Source organism: Colias philodice, chromosome 13, assembly GCF_061535455.1.
Source record: "Colias philodice isolate Cphi_HAF_F1 chromosome 13, ilColPhil1 Martin Lab GWU primary, whole genome shotgun sequence".
NCBI lineage: Eukaryota > Metazoa > Arthropoda > Insecta > Lepidoptera > Pieridae > Colias > Colias philodice.
The window spans coordinates 11,553,720-11,570,993 of record NC_143098.1 but is presented as its reverse complement, the minus strand read 5'-3'; the positions used below and the strand labels follow the sequence as shown (position 1 = coordinate 11,570,993).

The 17,274-nt window shown below is 34.4% G+C and overlaps 1 protein-coding gene across 2 annotated transcripts; it reads left to right on the top strand.

The window, feature by feature from the left end:
- The first annotated feature begins 1,382 nt into the window (after positions 1–1,382).
- On the top strand, positions 1,383–17,251 carry Rala (Ras-like protein A). Of its 2 annotated transcripts, none has more exons than XM_089702868.1 (5): positions 1,383–1,543; positions 12,508–12,681; positions 12,956–13,116; positions 13,213–13,387; positions 14,838–17,251. In XM_089702868.1, exons 2-5 carry the CDS (start codon positions 12,529–12,531, stop codon positions 14,949–14,951), a joined length of 603 nt encoding a protein of 200 aa, XP_089558994.1. In that variant the 5' UTR covers positions 1,383–1,543; positions 12,508–12,528; the 3' UTR covers positions 14,952–17,251. The 2 variants fall into 2 exon arrangements, with proteins under 2 accessions (XP_089558994.1, XP_089558993.1); XM_089702867.1 differs by lacking the exon at positions 1,383–1,543 and adding an exon at positions 1,637–2,012.
- Positions 17,252–17,274: the final 23 nt, after the last annotated feature.

The following is a 17,274-nucleotide window of genomic DNA, read 5'->3' as shown; positions in this document are numbered from 1 at the left end:
AGTATTAACAGACACACATTATAAAATTGACTTGGACAGCTTGGACTTGACGAATAGCCGTATTGGAAACACCTGTAATAAGTTTTCATAAAATTATATTCTAATCAACAAACAATATTATTATAGTTACCTACATATAATATTTTTTAATTTATAGTATCAAAATGGGTAAGTCCAATTTACCAATAAAATCTTCAAAATTGAAAATTGTGATGTGTTTGACCCTTCTTCATCGAATGTTTTTCTATACACATTATAAACAACACCTCTTGCTTGTGATCGCAGCGGCTTTTTCGACATTTTCGAAGATTTTTTAGACAAAATCCTAAAAATTATTCATCAACTGCAAAAAAGACAAATAATTTGACATCCAATTTGATAGTTGTCAAATAAGTTGCCACATAAAAATCTTTTATTTCTTAAATATAAATATGCCATCAGATTCTGGTAGACCTATAATTAATAATATCAAATATTTTTTATTTTTTACTTTTCCGATTTTGAAGTCGGCTGTTTTTAACGCAGTTATTTTTATTTAATACTTTTTAGTGTATTTTTCAACACGAATCAAACGAGCCCACACTTGATAAAGTTGAGTCAATATATTACTGAGTTCCTATGGCCACCTTCCGATTCCATCATCAAATCAGCTCTATGTCATGGTAATGTTTCATCGCTATCCAATTTACATACGTAAGTATTCAAAATTTCAGCTCAATCGGTTACCGGGAAGTGAATCTAAGTTACACAGAACAGCTAAGTTACTTGCTACATTTCAATTAAGTCATCGAGTACAGACAAAAATGCTCACAAAATAAAAACTACTGGGCCCACACTGGGCCTATCCGAATAAAATTTTGATGGGACCAATTCGACACCATTACGCATCGAACAAAAAAAGAATCACGTAAATCGGTTCAGAAACCTCACAGTAATCGGTGTACATACATAAAAAAAAATATACCGGCCGAATTGATAACCTCCTCCTTTTTTTTTGATGTCGATTAAAAATATAAGTAATGTTTATACAGTGTGGAAATTTTCCACAAATTTTCGATGGGCCCTGGAGGAAAAATATTTGAAATACTGAAGAAAACGAATTTTGCTTGAAAGGAAACATTCCACACTGTATATCTGTGCAGCAAACGGACAGAGCAATCACAACATGAGGGTTAAATAAACAAAACCTAAGGATAAAACGGATAACCTTCTTTAACTTTGGACAAATAATAAGCTAGGATTGCGAACTAAATGTTCTGATAAAAAATTAAAAGAAAATAAAAAACATGCTGAAAATTGTTTTTAATATGTTCAACATGTTAATGAGAAGCTAATTCGTATGTATAATCTGTGGACTGAAAAAGTCACAGGAGTCAGGACTTTGTAAGTTTGACAGATTGGCTGATGAATGTCTGAATTGTCTGATTGTCTGCATTCCGTGAATAGTAAAGTGAAAGACCAGTGACGAAACAAGTGAAATTAAGTGGTGTTTCCAAAATTTAATAGTAAAGCACAACCTGTACGGGATCACCTCTTTGCACTGGTGAGTAATTAATTACGTATCTATGTGGTATGTGAGCTAAAGCCATTTTGGGTGTGCAGTGACGTGATTGTTTACTACGGCGGCAACGCCTCTCCTTCTCCCACAGTTTCTCGCGCATTGTCTTACGGTTCTCACGCGTCTGACGCTGTTCCTGACCTGGTTCGGTCATACGTTGTGCAGGCCGGTACGGTAAACAGTTAGATCGATGTACTCTTAGCTGCCGCAACACGACAGCTGGACCGTTCCATTGTCTCGGCGTGTGACTAATCCTTTCGAGCTGTATTAAACGTGACCGTAAAGATTTAAGTTTTTCCAATATAAATAGTTCTGTTGTGTGAATCAAGTCATCTAGTATGGGACTACCAGGGCCTTCTCTAAGCTCCTGCAGGCAGGAGACTGTGTAGAGTGTCTAGTGATGTTCTCGGCGATAGCTTATCAACTCTCCACAACATTTTTAGAAGAGCAAAAGGTAGTTACTTAGTTTAGATAATGGAACATGATACCTAATTCCGGTCAGGGTGTACCCTTGGGGGCGCTAAAGTAACATCTATTTTTTATAGAAAACCTTAGAGAAAAAATACAAAGAATAATAAGGGTTTATTTTAGGCTATTCTTGCAGATAAAACCATAAAAAATAGATGTTATACTGACAAAAAAATAAATTTCAAAATTTCGTCTAAGTCTTTTTTCCATAGCGCCCCCAAGGCTACACTCCAACCCTAATTCCTTCACAAAATAGTTGTTGGTTTATGAATAGCTGTAAATTGGAAAATAAGGTAGTGAAAAGTGTAATAAATATTTAATATAAATTTTTCCATGTCAAAGTTTTATTGAATGAATCAGATAGATATAGTTGGGAAATGTTAGATTCCTTTTAAGATATGGTGGTGTGAATAATTTATAGTTACTGTCATATATTTGAATCAGATTTAAGTACCGTCAACAATATCTTAATTCAATATTTATTCATTTCACTATCATAGCTATACTAATTTGTTTTTTAATGGTATTGATTATCAAACAAAAACATTTCATACATTTGTTCTATTTATTTTGTAATTATTGCACTTTTAAGTCATTATAATAGCTTTTTTCTTCACCTCTACTCTAAAAACAAAGTGGAGTAAACTAATTAGATCAAATTAAGGTAATAATTAGAAAGTGCGATAGAAAGGTAGGTACAATAGTAACACTTTGTATGCGGCCCGTTCTCACGAGGGAGCATTGTCCCAGGTTTCTATTTCACAACGAGTCAACTGTAAAGAGTTTTATGTTCATTCATCTTGTTTTTGCTGCAATTCCTCGCTGCCGTCATGCGAGCTTAGTCATTGACTTGATTATGATTTATGCATCTTCAATATAACGGTTATTGGTTTTCAGAAATCTTACAAATGTACCTGATTTTTTTTCACATTGGAGCATTTTTTATTAGATTCCACAACAGATAATAATCAGATCTATAATAATAAGAAAATGTCCAAATTATTATTTTAATATGTACATTAGTCCCATCCAGTAATTAATTTCATACTCTGTTCATTTTATTTAATTTTTCATATAAATTAACAGGCAAGGTTGTTAATAATAAAATAACAAACATGTCTACACTATGTAGTACTATAGAAGTAGAAAATATTTTGACAATTTGTCTATTCCTCTCCCAATATGATTATTCCAAAAATCTATAAATTGGATTCCTGCGCTACCTATTTGGCCACCAAGTCAGATAAAGATTAAGATAAACATGATTGAGAAACAAAGTCAAGTATCATACCTACTGGGTGATGAATGGCAGATGTATTTGACATACTTTCCATCAATCAATATTTATGGACCAGTAGATGATTAGTCCTGTTCCCTAAGGAATAAAGGTTCCTATAGTATCATATACATATATGTATTATGAACATACAGATGCTATATGAACAATGTTCATCACACAATATTTTTATACTTATGGGGAAAAAAACTACTTCCCTCAAAAGCAGAACTAAAAGCAGGCTGTATATCAACTGCACCATCAAGTGTTTAAAAACTCGTAGTTTTAATAAAAATGATAGTACACTCGTAAAAACTGATTATGACATTTTTATGTGATGCAACGATTTCATCTCGACAATGACACGCGGGGCCGATAAGAGCCGATCGCCGATAACATTACAAGTGCTATTAAAAATTATCGAAGCCACTCCTTTCACTTTTACACTCGCTTTCGAGTTCATCTGATATTCATTTTAATAACGTTTTTATTATATTTTTATATCGGCTCAGATATAGGTCTGTTGTTGTAATTTCTTTTTGTATTTTATTTCAATGCAATATCGTAATATGTTGCTAATATCTATGCAATCCATATTAACGCAAGACCAAATTTCTACCCTCCTATCCTATCTTTTTAGACAAACTCATCCAAATCCATTCAGCTGTCCAAGCGTGAAAAGTGAAAACGTTACACAGAAACAGACGAGAGTTATAATATTACAATTGAAGTAGGTATGGTTAATTATGGTTGTTTTGTATTTTTTGCATGTGCGATTTTTAGAATGTATTTCCATGTTATTTATTATTATATAATTATTAATTATGTATAAGTAAACTGTTTTTATGTGCGAAGGATTTGAAAATATAAACATACTAATTAGTATAGTTAGGTGCGAAAAATATATTTCCCCTATGTTTACGTAAATAAGTTTTCGAAACATACACATCCGGCGCAAGGGATAGGGAATTAGGAATGCATTATTTTATCTGTCTGTGAACGAAGTAGTGAATATTTAACCAAGATACCAACACACGCTTGCGTCATCTATATCTTCTGAAATTTTGAGATAAGGGTTTACGTAAAGCAGAGTGTAATTATAGCCTGCATGTGAGGTTAATGATCCGGTGTATGAAACACACAGTCGAAGGTTAGCCGAAAAACATAATGATCACCTTTTATCGAAGGACATGTTGCAATTATTGATGTAGCTTCGATCTTTTAATAGGTACTTTTTTTTTAAGTTTTTGCACGCCTCATAAGCGAAGCGTTGAGGTGGGTACTACTGTCACTTCGCGCAAAACATCTGATTTTTCAAACTTAAAATGTCTTTATGTATCATACATTGCACTTGTAAGATAATACATACACACACATATTAAGAAAAAACACTATTTTTAACATTCATGATATTTTTGATGTCATTTTTAGGGTTCCGTAGCCAAAATGGCAAAAACGGAACCCTTATAGTTTCGTCATGTCCGTCTGTCCGTCTGTCCGTCTGTCCGTCTGTCACAGCCGATTTACTCGGAAACTATAAGTACTACAGTGATGAAATTTGATGGGAATATGTGTTGTATGAACCGCTACAAAAATATGACACTAAATAGTAAAAAAAAGAATTGGGGGTGGGGCCCCCCATACATGTAACTGAGGGATGAAATTTTTTTTTTCGATGTACATACCCGTGTGGGGTATCAATGGAAAGGTCTTTTAAAATGATATAAAGTTTTCTAAAAAACATTTTTCTTAAAGTGAACGGTTTTTGAGATATCAGCTCTCAAAGTCGTAAAAAGTATGTCCCCCCCCCTCTATTTTTATAACTACGGGGTATAAAATTCTAAAAAAAATAGAGGTGATGCATGCTAATTAACTCTTTCAACGATTTTTGGTTTGATCAAAGTATCTCTTATAGTTTTTGAGATAGGTTGATTTAACTGTAATTTATTATATTTGCTGCTACGGAACCCTTTGTGCGCGAGCCCGACTCGCACTTGGCCGGTTTTTGTTATTTAAACTAGTTAAAAAACAGTTTAAAAAAGTTCTGTGTTGGACGTCCGTGTGTCTGTATGTGCGGAGGATTTTCTTGTTAACACGATAGCGACCGAAATACTTTACTAATCGAGTCTTTTTTTTTTCTTACGCTTGAGTATGCTCAGGAATAGAACCCTTTCATTTTTCAGGGTCTGATTCGATGTGGTTTAATTGTTATTAAATAAACAAAAATAATTATTAAAAAAAATTATGAGGCGTGCACTTTTGGATTTTCCAAATTATTTTAAATTGCATCGAAAATATTATTGCGTGTTTTTTTTAATAATTTTGCGTAATTTTAAAACAAATTTCATAAATTATGTTTTTATCATGAAAGGAAATGTACGCGATACGAATACGGCACAATCGTTAGTCAAACATAAACGAAAGAAATAGAAAAGTTGAGTCAGGTCGATAACACAGCCTCGTTTTTCCAAGAATTCGGTCATTACATGAATCAAAGTTTGTTGGAATGCATTTGTCGTTTTTATACGCGAATCGATATTGAACGACATCATGTGACGCAACGGATTATGAATATTCCGTTATTTATGGGAAAAATTGTTGTCATTAATTTCTAATAATAGAAAACCTGAATATTTTACAAGCGATTATGACAATTGACAATATTAAGAATAAATTTGGAGATATTATAACACGAATTCTTTAATTTACTGTGACATTTCTCCGTGTTAAATTATAGATTTATTTAACAGGCAGCTCCAATCAAAGAGATAGGACCAATAAACACCAGACACACATTTTTTATCAATATGTTAAACTTGCCCTTTTAACTTCAACATTCTTCAGTAAACCATACATTTATCTTTCTGTGTCGGAGACACGGAGATCGATATCATGATTCATATCTGCACTAGACGAGCCCATTTAATAATTTGCCTAAATTAGTGACTCACGCCCAGTTGAACCAAAAATAGCGAAGTTAGTGATAAGACTAATATGACTAATATCACTAATGCTGACATTCACATTGAGTCAAAAAAGGTCAAGTACGAGTTGTAGGCGGTTTTGGTTCCGTAGTTGTAGAATTAAAACTAGAGACTATAAATAGGTATAATGTTTTGTTTACATAGGTAGTGGATATAAATGTATATTGTGGTTAATATTTTCCTTGTTTTGCTCTTTTATTTGATACGATACTTGTAAGACTGACTGAGTCTACGATAAATTATTGTATCAAATAACAATATTTTCCTATGGCCTATTTCATGATATTGAGAAAAAGGTACCCTATTGTCAATTAATTGTGTTGGACAAAAGGATCAAATAAAACATCATACTGTTCATTATTTCAACGTCTTTTCGCACATAAGATAAATTCCTAGATGTATTAGGTACTTGAGTAATAATGTATCTACAAGATTGCTTCGTGTCTCGGAATTTCTACAATTACGCACAAACTATTGCTTTGCCGTGACTGTTCCCGCATAACCGGGTTTCTACGAGGTCCCGTTAGTTCAGGAGCTATGTTTGTATTTCAAGAAATTTCTGTGTTTAATATAAGCTGGTTTAGTATCTACAGTTAAGGTTACCTCTAACGGTTTATATAACTTAAATATTTCGACTTGAAAATTAAAGTGTGGTTTGTACTTGTTATGTCTTCCTTTTACATTACTCTCACGTTTATTTATTTATTTATTTATTTATAACACTTTATTGCACAAACAAAGTTAGGACAAAAATAACATTAAAATACAAAAGGAAGGCATAGTTTGTACAAGAGGCGGCCTTATTGCTAAGCAGCAATCTCTACCAGGCAACCTGATGGGAAAGGAAATGTATGATGTTAATGGGATAGTGCAAAAAGAAGAGAAAAAAAAATAATGATAATAATTATACCTAATAAATAAATAAAATTATTTAAGTATCAAATATACCTACTATATATATACATAAATTATACTACAAATAAATAAAATACACATATACATAGTTACATATGATATATAAATACATATTATACAAATAGAATACATATTATATAAATAGAATACATAAACATACATATACTATAGCACAAAGACAATAAATTTATAAAAAACAATATTTGATGACGTCAGCAAGCAAAACATAAAGTAAGGAAAAAAAGGATGATAATAAAAAAAAACTATAGCAAGGAAAAGTAGTGATCTTTTAGCAATACTTTAAAAGAGCTCACGTTGTTAAGCAGAAACTTTTCTTGTTAAAGCAATACAAACTTATACGACAAAAAGTAAAAAATTGAAAGGGAAAAGAAAAGGGTTTGTCAACCCAGTTGGTAGTTACGTCACGTAAACCTACAATTCAAAAGCTCTGGGGAGTTAGAACGATAAACTTTTCACCAACCGTGCTTGTAATGTGTTTACATTTTCCGCGCCACGAATAGGTATGGAGTAGGTATTCTGACTTTTAAGAATTGTTGAGAATTGTTTTCACAATTATTTTTTTATGTGAAGAGCAGGCAAATGAGTAGGTACCTGATGTTATGTGACTTGCTTTCACAAGGATATGACGAGTGTGTTACCGGCCTTTACAGTTAATCTTGCATTTAAATAATCAATAAATGTTTAGAAACTGTACTATAGGGTAAAGTCGATCTATTATAATATCGGTGTGACTGTGTCATCATTAATTTTTTATCTTCTTCATTGTTCCAATTTATATCATAAACGCGATGAACTGTACAGGCTACTCAAATGATCATCTAGTTTCCATAGCGTTTTGCGATACAACATAACTTTAGATTATTTCATGTTCATACACTAAGTACAATTCTATGAGTATACAATTATATTGTAGTCAATCATTGTTACACATATAAACAGTAAATATCACCAGTGATTCACTTTCGATTTCTCCCATCGTCACCGAATTACCATAAGAATTCAAAACTGAGGTTCTTGTACATTATTACCTCAACAGTCACGTACTGTCACGACGTGATGCGCCTACCGTCTCTCTTCCTACATAAGTAATTAAGTATTATTTGTTAGTAACACGTGCTAGTTCTTGTATCGATAATAAGTCTGGTTTACAAGCAATAAAGATTATTATCATTGTTGCTAATGAGACTGGCTTATCAGTGACGTAAGTAAAGGAATGGTGGTATTGAAAAATAATGTACGTTGATTGAAGGTAAGTTGGTACTGTACACTTTCTAAATTATATAGTTTTTTGGTTATTATTGGTAATATCAATAATGCTTTCACTATGGTCACCGCTACCGGTAAACTATTATACTTAAATGAAACTATATTTTTATTGTGCTTTCGAAATGTGAATATGATAAAAAAATAATTGAATGTGATTCTCTTTCCAACTTGACATCCTGATCAGCTCAATCTTTATGATAACAAATCAAAACAAATAACATTAAAAAGTGGAGAAACCAGTAAATGATTAAATAATAAAATCTAAGATTAGGTATATATCAGTGAATTAAATAAACATAAAGAAATTACAAACACGAATATTTAGGTACATAAACACTTGCGCACTAGGAAGTGCAGCCATTCAACAAGTCGGCGAGTTGTTTTGCAATTAATTGTTATTATATTTTAATCCGTGTTTATCACACCAGAACTCATTGATAAGCGAATTGAATAAAGTACGGTAATGCTAACAGTTCCGCGGGCGTATTGTTTGCGTTCCGGGTGTAGTGACAAACAAAGGATCAAAATAATGGCATGCATACATGAATTTTATGAGATCAACTCGTTTGAATATACCTTGTAAGTGGAATTGCGTCATCTATTTTTTATTGTTCGAGATTTTTGTTTTATTGACGTCGTTTATCCCGTCATACGTGACGTGAAAAAACGTAAGATTATTATCTATGTAATATGCAATAGAAACGAGCTTTGAGATAATCTATGATATTTTGTATTAATTTTTTGTTGTTCTCATTCAACTCACCAGGAAACCATACATTACATACAATAACATAGGCCATTCAAAAAACAAGTTTTTGCATACCAAAAAATATCAAACATCATCGCAGAAAAGTAAACCGTCTTTCGCGCGTAAAGCAGCAATCTGCACACAGTGACACACATTAACCTACTTTCGTTGATAAATAAATCACAACACGAGCATTGTCTATACTCTATATAATTAATGGGAAAGAAAGCGTGGCGGTGACGGGTGACCCGCATGTGATAATCAGCTTTACCTGTGCGACAGACCTACTTCCCGTGATCTGTGGCTTTTATACAATTAATGTGTTTATAAAGCCTAGCATGCGGGTTAAAGTGTAAGTTCAGTTTATGTAGGTACAGTACACAAACATCGTACGATCCGATGCGCAGAGAACAATTTTAGGTATTGGCGGGGCGTTAAGGGACCTGTGAGCACCCGCACTCGCACCTGCACCTAACTTCCGAACCGCCATTAAGTTTGAATCGAACTGTAATGTATTTTGAAATACTTTGAAATATAATTATGTTCTTTATGCTGACTTTACGAATAACTTTATTGTGAAAATGCTTTTTTAAATGTATCCGGAATGGTTGTTTAATTAATAAAGATACAGTGTTTACTGTACAATGTAAAAAATAAAGATATGTTGGTAATATGACTGATTCATTCATAATATTGAGATGGATTTGCAATTTTTATTTATATTTAATTGTTATGGCCTCGAAAAGACTTATCGTATTAAAAATTCTGGAGTAAATGATTTGTATATTAATGATTTGTACAATTTGTGTCAACTGATAAAGAAAATATCGAACAGACAATTACCCACTTTGTCAGCCTACATTAAAATACTTGTACCATTTATTAGTGTCTTAAGTTCAAAAGTGGGAAGTCATTATAGCACTTAGATTAAGGCACATGTTTTACAAAGAAACAACGATGTCTAGACTGCAGTACAAAGGTATTCAATTACAATTGAATGTATAATGAACCTTGACTCTACGCTCGTCGTAAAATAACTAGCTTCTTGTCAAATATTTGCAAATACATAATGGCAAAGATCTAGAAAAACGGTGTGGGTTACGGAAGGAACAATTCGTCCTTTGGGAAAGGGAGGAACTTCGACACTTCATTTTTGCGATTCAAAGAAATATATCTCTTCAGTGGTCTAATGACGTGACTTAATAATATAATTGGTTGCTTTTAAATTGTTTTTACTGGAAACTGACAAATTTACTATAAATGGCTCAGTGATCTAAGATTTAATTTGCCCTTGAAATCGTGCGGGTATTGTAGAAGGGATTGCGAAATGTTTAAAATGCTTTAAAATGTTTCTAAATGAATGCCTAAGGGTGCACTCACACACATCAGTCACCGTCACGGCACGTCACCGGACAGGATTAAAAAAAAATATGTATCAATAGTTCTAGTATGACTCTGTTCCCACACGACAGTCGCCGGCACGAAATCTATCAGTGACGTCCCCGGTCAGGCACGTCAAATAATCTTTCCATACATGTATCATACTTTTATCCCCACTCACCCGGTGCCGTCACGTCTCAGTTCAGTCAGCGTCGTGCTACCGTCAATTGCTACATGTTCTCTAGCGTGACACACGTCTAATCACTCACTAACCTGATGTATGTGTTCAATGATTCAGTCAAACCGGCGACGTGACTGACGGACAACATGACGGTGACTGGTGTTTGTGGATACGTACACAAACCGTCACCGATCAGTCATCGGTGACTTGACGGTGACTGATGTGTGTGAGTGCACCCTAAACCGTCAGTAATTTATAATTGTTTTAACTCTTAATCATTGCATTAATCAACATTGTGCCTCTTGCCTTTCAAGTCGACCTTGATTGCAATGGTGTCGCAAACTGCTGAAATATCTTCAAATTAAGTTTTGAAATGCATTAAAGTACAAGGCTTCTTTGATATATAGGTAATCCATTGATTAATGTTGCACTTTTTATTTTATTCACGATAATATTGTAAATGTTGGCAACACTAGTAGGGCAATGTGATTAGGTCCATTGACATCTAAAAGCTAGGGCTGCCTGCTTGTAATTAAATGCACATTTCAAATTAGAATTTTAAATTATGCGATGTCGTTTCTTCTTGATTAACTTGGCCTATGTAACAGAGTTGCTCATTTGTTTGTAAGTGTATGCAGTTTTAATGCATTGGGTTATACAATGTGTTTAAGTCGCAGCCCTGCTGGGGGATTATGCCAGCCTCTCATTAGTGCAGAAGCCCTTGTGATGCAAGCGAGACGTAACTGTAATAATATTATGTTTACATTTTATTTTTCTTCAGTAACTACTTGTCATACACATTTCATCGGTTTGGATGGGATACAGAAATTAAAAATAATTGACGGATACACCAAAATATGTCGTCATTTATTTTATTAGTATCCTTTGCGTATCGAATCCATAATAACTCGTTTAAAACGCTCACGTTTCCTCAGTATTACCACGGTATAATTTCTCAATTTATATTCATGAAAGTAGACTAAATTAAGAGAGCTCTAGGAAATACTAAACTTAGAAATTAGTTCGTTTACCTTCCTCGACAGGATTTTCTCTATAACTACGAACATATGTTGCGTTAGCTTAAAATAAATCGTTAGATGATGAACACATTTCCTTTTTAGAGATGATCTGGTTGAAGTGACGCCAACACGAATTTGATAAATATCCTTATCGAGAGACGAGATCGCGATATATGGAATTGTGGAATTTGCTTGAAATATGTAGGTTGTGATGTAACTTATAAGTTATAACATTAAAATGTTTAAAGTTAAAGCATCTACTTGGCTTTAGCAAATAAGTATTACAGTAATGATAGAAATTTGAGTCAATTCCGATACAAGCATTTATAGTTTTGTCTGTATGTCGAACAAACTGCGTCATAGATGAATAACGATAACTTTAGGAATTATATTATGCAGAAATCCGCCCAAATAAGAAAACGTTTCTACATATTTTCGTGGAAGGCGGAGTGTTTATTCAATGTCGCAATCACAATTGTAACTATTTATTATGAATACGTATTGATTCCCACCTTCTTCGTACCAAAATTGATCTATTCCCAGGCTGAGGCTCAAAAACCTTTTCTATTTAGCACGGATTCAACATAGTAATTCCACATAGTACTGATCTGTTGCCTTAAGTATAATTTCGAGACATTCTTAGATTTTTCTTGTGTCGAATAAAACTGTAACGTCCCACAAACCATTTCAGCGCGGCCGCTACCCCACCAAGATGTCGAAGAAGCCGGCGGCGCAGCCCACGCTGCACAAGGTGATCATGGTGGGCTCCGGCGGCGTCGGCAAGTCGGCGCTCACGCTGCAGTTCATGTACGACGAATTCGTGGAGGACTACGAGCCAACCAAGGCGGACAGTTATAGGAAGAAGGTATGTGGCTTAAATTCCACCCTACACTAGGGTGGAATTTATGGCTCAATTAGCTCAAATATTTCTTGATATTCCGAGATATTTTGCTTAGAATGTGACTGTAAAAGTACTGAAATATTCCATACCATTGAGAATTTTTAGGATTGTATGCTGGTACAAAATTGATATTCTTGATCTTGATCTTGATTTATTTTGATAAGCAAATCTGGAGGCAAATTTTGAATTATACAGACACAAGGTATAGCTAGTCAAACCGGCAGTCATCAATTTGCAGGTAGTGCTGGACGGCGAGGAGGTGCAGATCGACATCCTCGACACGGCGGGGCAGGAGGACTACGCGGCGATCCGCGACAACTACTTCCGATCCGGCGAGGGGTTCCTCTGCGTGTTCTCCATCACGGAGCCGGAGAGCTTCGATGCCACGCAGGAGTTCCGGTAAGTTGGCTTATCACAGACTTCCCAATACTTTGCCTTCTTCTTTTTTTATGGAAATGTCGAGAATAAAACTAAATTGTTTCATGTGTTTTCCAGCGAGCAGATCCTGCGCGTGAAGAACGACGAGAACATCCCGTTCCTGCTGGTGGGCAACAAGTCGGACCTGGCGGACAAGCGGCGCGTGCCGCTGGACGCGTGCCGCGAGCGCGCCGCCGCCTGGCAGGTGCCCTACGTCGAGACCTCCGCCAAGACGCGCGACAACGTGGATAAGGTGCGCGCACACACACACACACACACACACACACATACAAGCGAGATATACAATCATGCACTCACACGAACACACCACGCCAGACAAGTGATATATACAATCATACGCACATGCCTGCAGGCTGTGCGGGCACGCATACACACATACACTTCCGGCCAAAAACAAACCTTCCCTATATACATACACTATAAGGTCACTCCAAACATACATGACATATTCCATGCTCACTATTGACACTACAACCACGCACATACACATACTTTCCATGCACAGACATAATACAGTATATGTATATGGGCCAAGTGATAAATACTAGTAATTGCTCATATTGCATAATTCATTCTGAATTATAACAATGCTTGGCACTATTAAGAAATACCCCTGTTTATCACTTGGTCCATACTCCATACCATTAATTGAAATAAGAATACAATATCTCATTACGTGATAAGAAATTCAATTGATACTAGATAAGATGCTTAGCAAAATTTTTCAACTACCGTCATAAATAATAGTAATAAATCAAGATTATTATCATTACTTTTAATGGTTCTATTGTACTTGCATTGAGCAAGTATACTCTAACTGCTAACAGACCATTGCGTCAATTTGGTTGACAATGTATCGTCTGGTGTTGGAAGCTTTACCTATTTACATAAAATAATCGTTAAGTGTGGTCAGTATTGCCTAACCGCTAACGGTTTAAATAAGATCATTTATTAATGTTATTGATTCAACTTTACATTATTATTTAATCGATCTTACAATATCTGTTATGTTTTTCCTTATATTTAAAATAATGATAATGATGTACTTGGCCACTCTTAACGATTATGTCTTATATAACTTGACAAAAAAATCGTAAATTATTATTTTTGAATCCCTGGTGAATGGAGACGTGTCAAAATAAAACGTCTACGTCTTAAACGTCTTTCTATTTGTTAAATATCCCATTGTTTTTCCCAATATGTTCACACAAGCTTGCGACCCGCACAGCTCTGCTCGGCTGTACCGCTTTGTTTCTGTTGCGTTCCCGGCCAAGTAGCGCTGTGCTGTTGCGTTGTCTCTGGTTTATATTTAGTGCGCTCTATAGCCCGTCTTGTACACTACGCATAGTATTTTGATGCACCTAGCATAGATTAGATCGATAGAAAGTATTTTTTGGTATGCAAAATTTTGTTGACAAAAATATGCCCGACCGTAATGGTAAATTGCCAAGTTTTCGGGAAGTAAGTAAAATATATTTAAATGCAAAAAAAATATGCTGATCGAATTCTATCTATGAACAGAATATTTTGCGTTATTTATTTACCACGTGAAAAATTAAATTTAAAGTAAAACGAGTCTCAAATGTATCGTCGCGTGAAAGTCGCAAAGCGTAGAACAAGACGTGCTATGAGTGCACAATGTTGTGTGTGTGTGTGTCCGCTTACCCGTGTGTGGTGTGCAGGTGTTCTTTGACCTGATGCGCGAGATCCGCTCGCGCAAGTCGGACGACAGTCGCGCGACCAACGGCGACGTGCGCGGCAAAAAGCGCAGGAAAATCAAGTGCGCCATCTTGTAGTGCGCCCGTTACCATGGATACCGCCTAGCAACTAAGTCTTAGCGTCCTGCGGATAAGGGTCATTGTCTAAACGTTGTATAGTTCAACCCGCTGTGCATTGTAACCGCTTGAGATACCGGTGCACGCAGAATTAACGAGTATCACGTTACGAATAAGGGCGATTTTCGCCTGTGGATATTTTCGTCGAACATTTGTAAATCTTTTGATATTATCGACTAGACCGTTTTGCTTTGGAAACGTGCGGATGGCCCGCGTTCGATGGGTTTAATTAGTATGAATGTCGCCGTGTGTTGGTGACTCGGTGTTGTGCAGTGTCGGCTAGAACGTTGTGTGTGGTTTGGTGCTGGTGGGATACTGTTCCTAATGCAGTGCATGGAAGCTTGAAATTACAATCAAGGCATTAAAAACGTGCAATAATAATTTGCTAAATTTTAAAGTTTAGTAAGTTTTAAAAATATGTGCACGAATTAAAGAATTTTGCTGTTGCACATTTTGGAGAGTAAGAAACCAAGTAATTTTTATAGTGTTGTCATTTCAAGGTTTCCACGCGAATGTGCGGACAGAATTGAAAACATTTTTTATATTAACGCAACTCTTGCGCGATTTTTATGTACCATAGACTCGTGTAGCGATGTAAACAGTTGTCACAGAATGAAAAAGATGAACAATGGACAATAAAACGATAAAATAGTATTTGTAAAGCATGTCTCGGTTTAGTTACATACAAGCTTTTTGTGCTGACCTTACGTTTATTAAGTGGTATTTATTTTTGTATTGTTAAGTGCCGTCTAGTTTAAGTGGGAGTTTGCGGCGTTTAAAGATGATTTGTCGTGAGAATAAAATGTTTTATCCAAAAACTTTATAGCAAGATAAGACTACCCTCAAAATCGAATATTTAAAAAATATCTTTAAACGCTACAAATGGTGTGCACAGCTCATGAAAGGGTCTATTTAGTAATAATTCTTAATTTAATTAGTTCTGAATAGCTTGTGTTGTACTTGTAAGTTGTGTATATTCGAAGACTTTTACCTCCGTGTTAATACACCTGTCTCTACTTTGCTCAAATAATTTATTTGCTTCTGTTTATTGATATTGTTTTATAAAATTATGGGTATCTTAATTTTAACCTATTCTTGTGAAATTATTTGTATTTTTGTCTTGTTTTTCGTGTTCGTTTATTTTTTTGTTTTGTAAAAATAATGACCTAAAAATTATGTAATAAATAACTAACAGGTGTATTAACACAGCGGGTTTTTTATATTTCATTTATCACTCAATTCGCATTCGACCAAAGCAGTTTAAACTAAATTGTTAAGATATTAAGGCTGATATTCGCTTGCACAAGCTTCGCTGCTTTGGTTTCTCTCGTGTCTTGTGTCAAAATTGTCAATCACTTTTTGTATATTTTTAAGTGTCCATTAAATTTTCAATTTTAATATTTAAATGCAATTTCTCAAATTATTTAATTTAATAGTTCCGATATTATCAATTAATTTATAATTATGTTTACTATTATGTCCTATCGTAGGTAAGTGTCGATTTTTATTAAGGTCATCATCCTAATCTCGATGAGTTCTAACTAAATATTTTAGTCCTTGTCTCGCTCAAATACATAGATAGGATATTTTTCGTTAGTGACCAAATTTAATCGTATCAATCGTTCTCATTAAGAGGTATAAATAAGATATTATTTATTGACTGTATTTTCTTAGCTAAGTTACTTTATAAAAATGATCAAAAACCAGTAATTTAATAAACCGTATTAGAGCGAGACAAACTAAAATATAGTTGTAATAATAGGCTCTTAGACTATATTATTTTCATTCGTTGAAGTTAAAAGTATATTTTTTAACGACATTGTACATAGGAACTGCCAAACATTTTTATTTAGCTGATCAATCTGAAAAATCTGAAAAATCTTTGAAAAAATAACAGTACTCCAGTCCAGGCTATAATTTGTTAATTAATATAAAATTAATCGACTAAATAATGATTCGTCTCAATACGTTATGTATTGAGTAAATAAGCCAACATAATAATAATATATTTACTTGTAATGCATCCCGCCAAGTGTGGAATTAATAGATAGTACATAGTTACTCATTCTATCGAGAATGTATACAATGTGTAAGATTTTATATTTCAGCGAATGCCTTTTCCAAATATCACAATGCAATCTTGAATGTCTGTATGTATAGAGTTAGCGTAGGATAATAAATTATTGATGTGTATGTACGTACTGTATATGAGCACGTGGTATGTTTATAAAGAGAAGGCAAAAATATACTGATTTGCAAAATACTGTCTTGTCATTTACTTCTA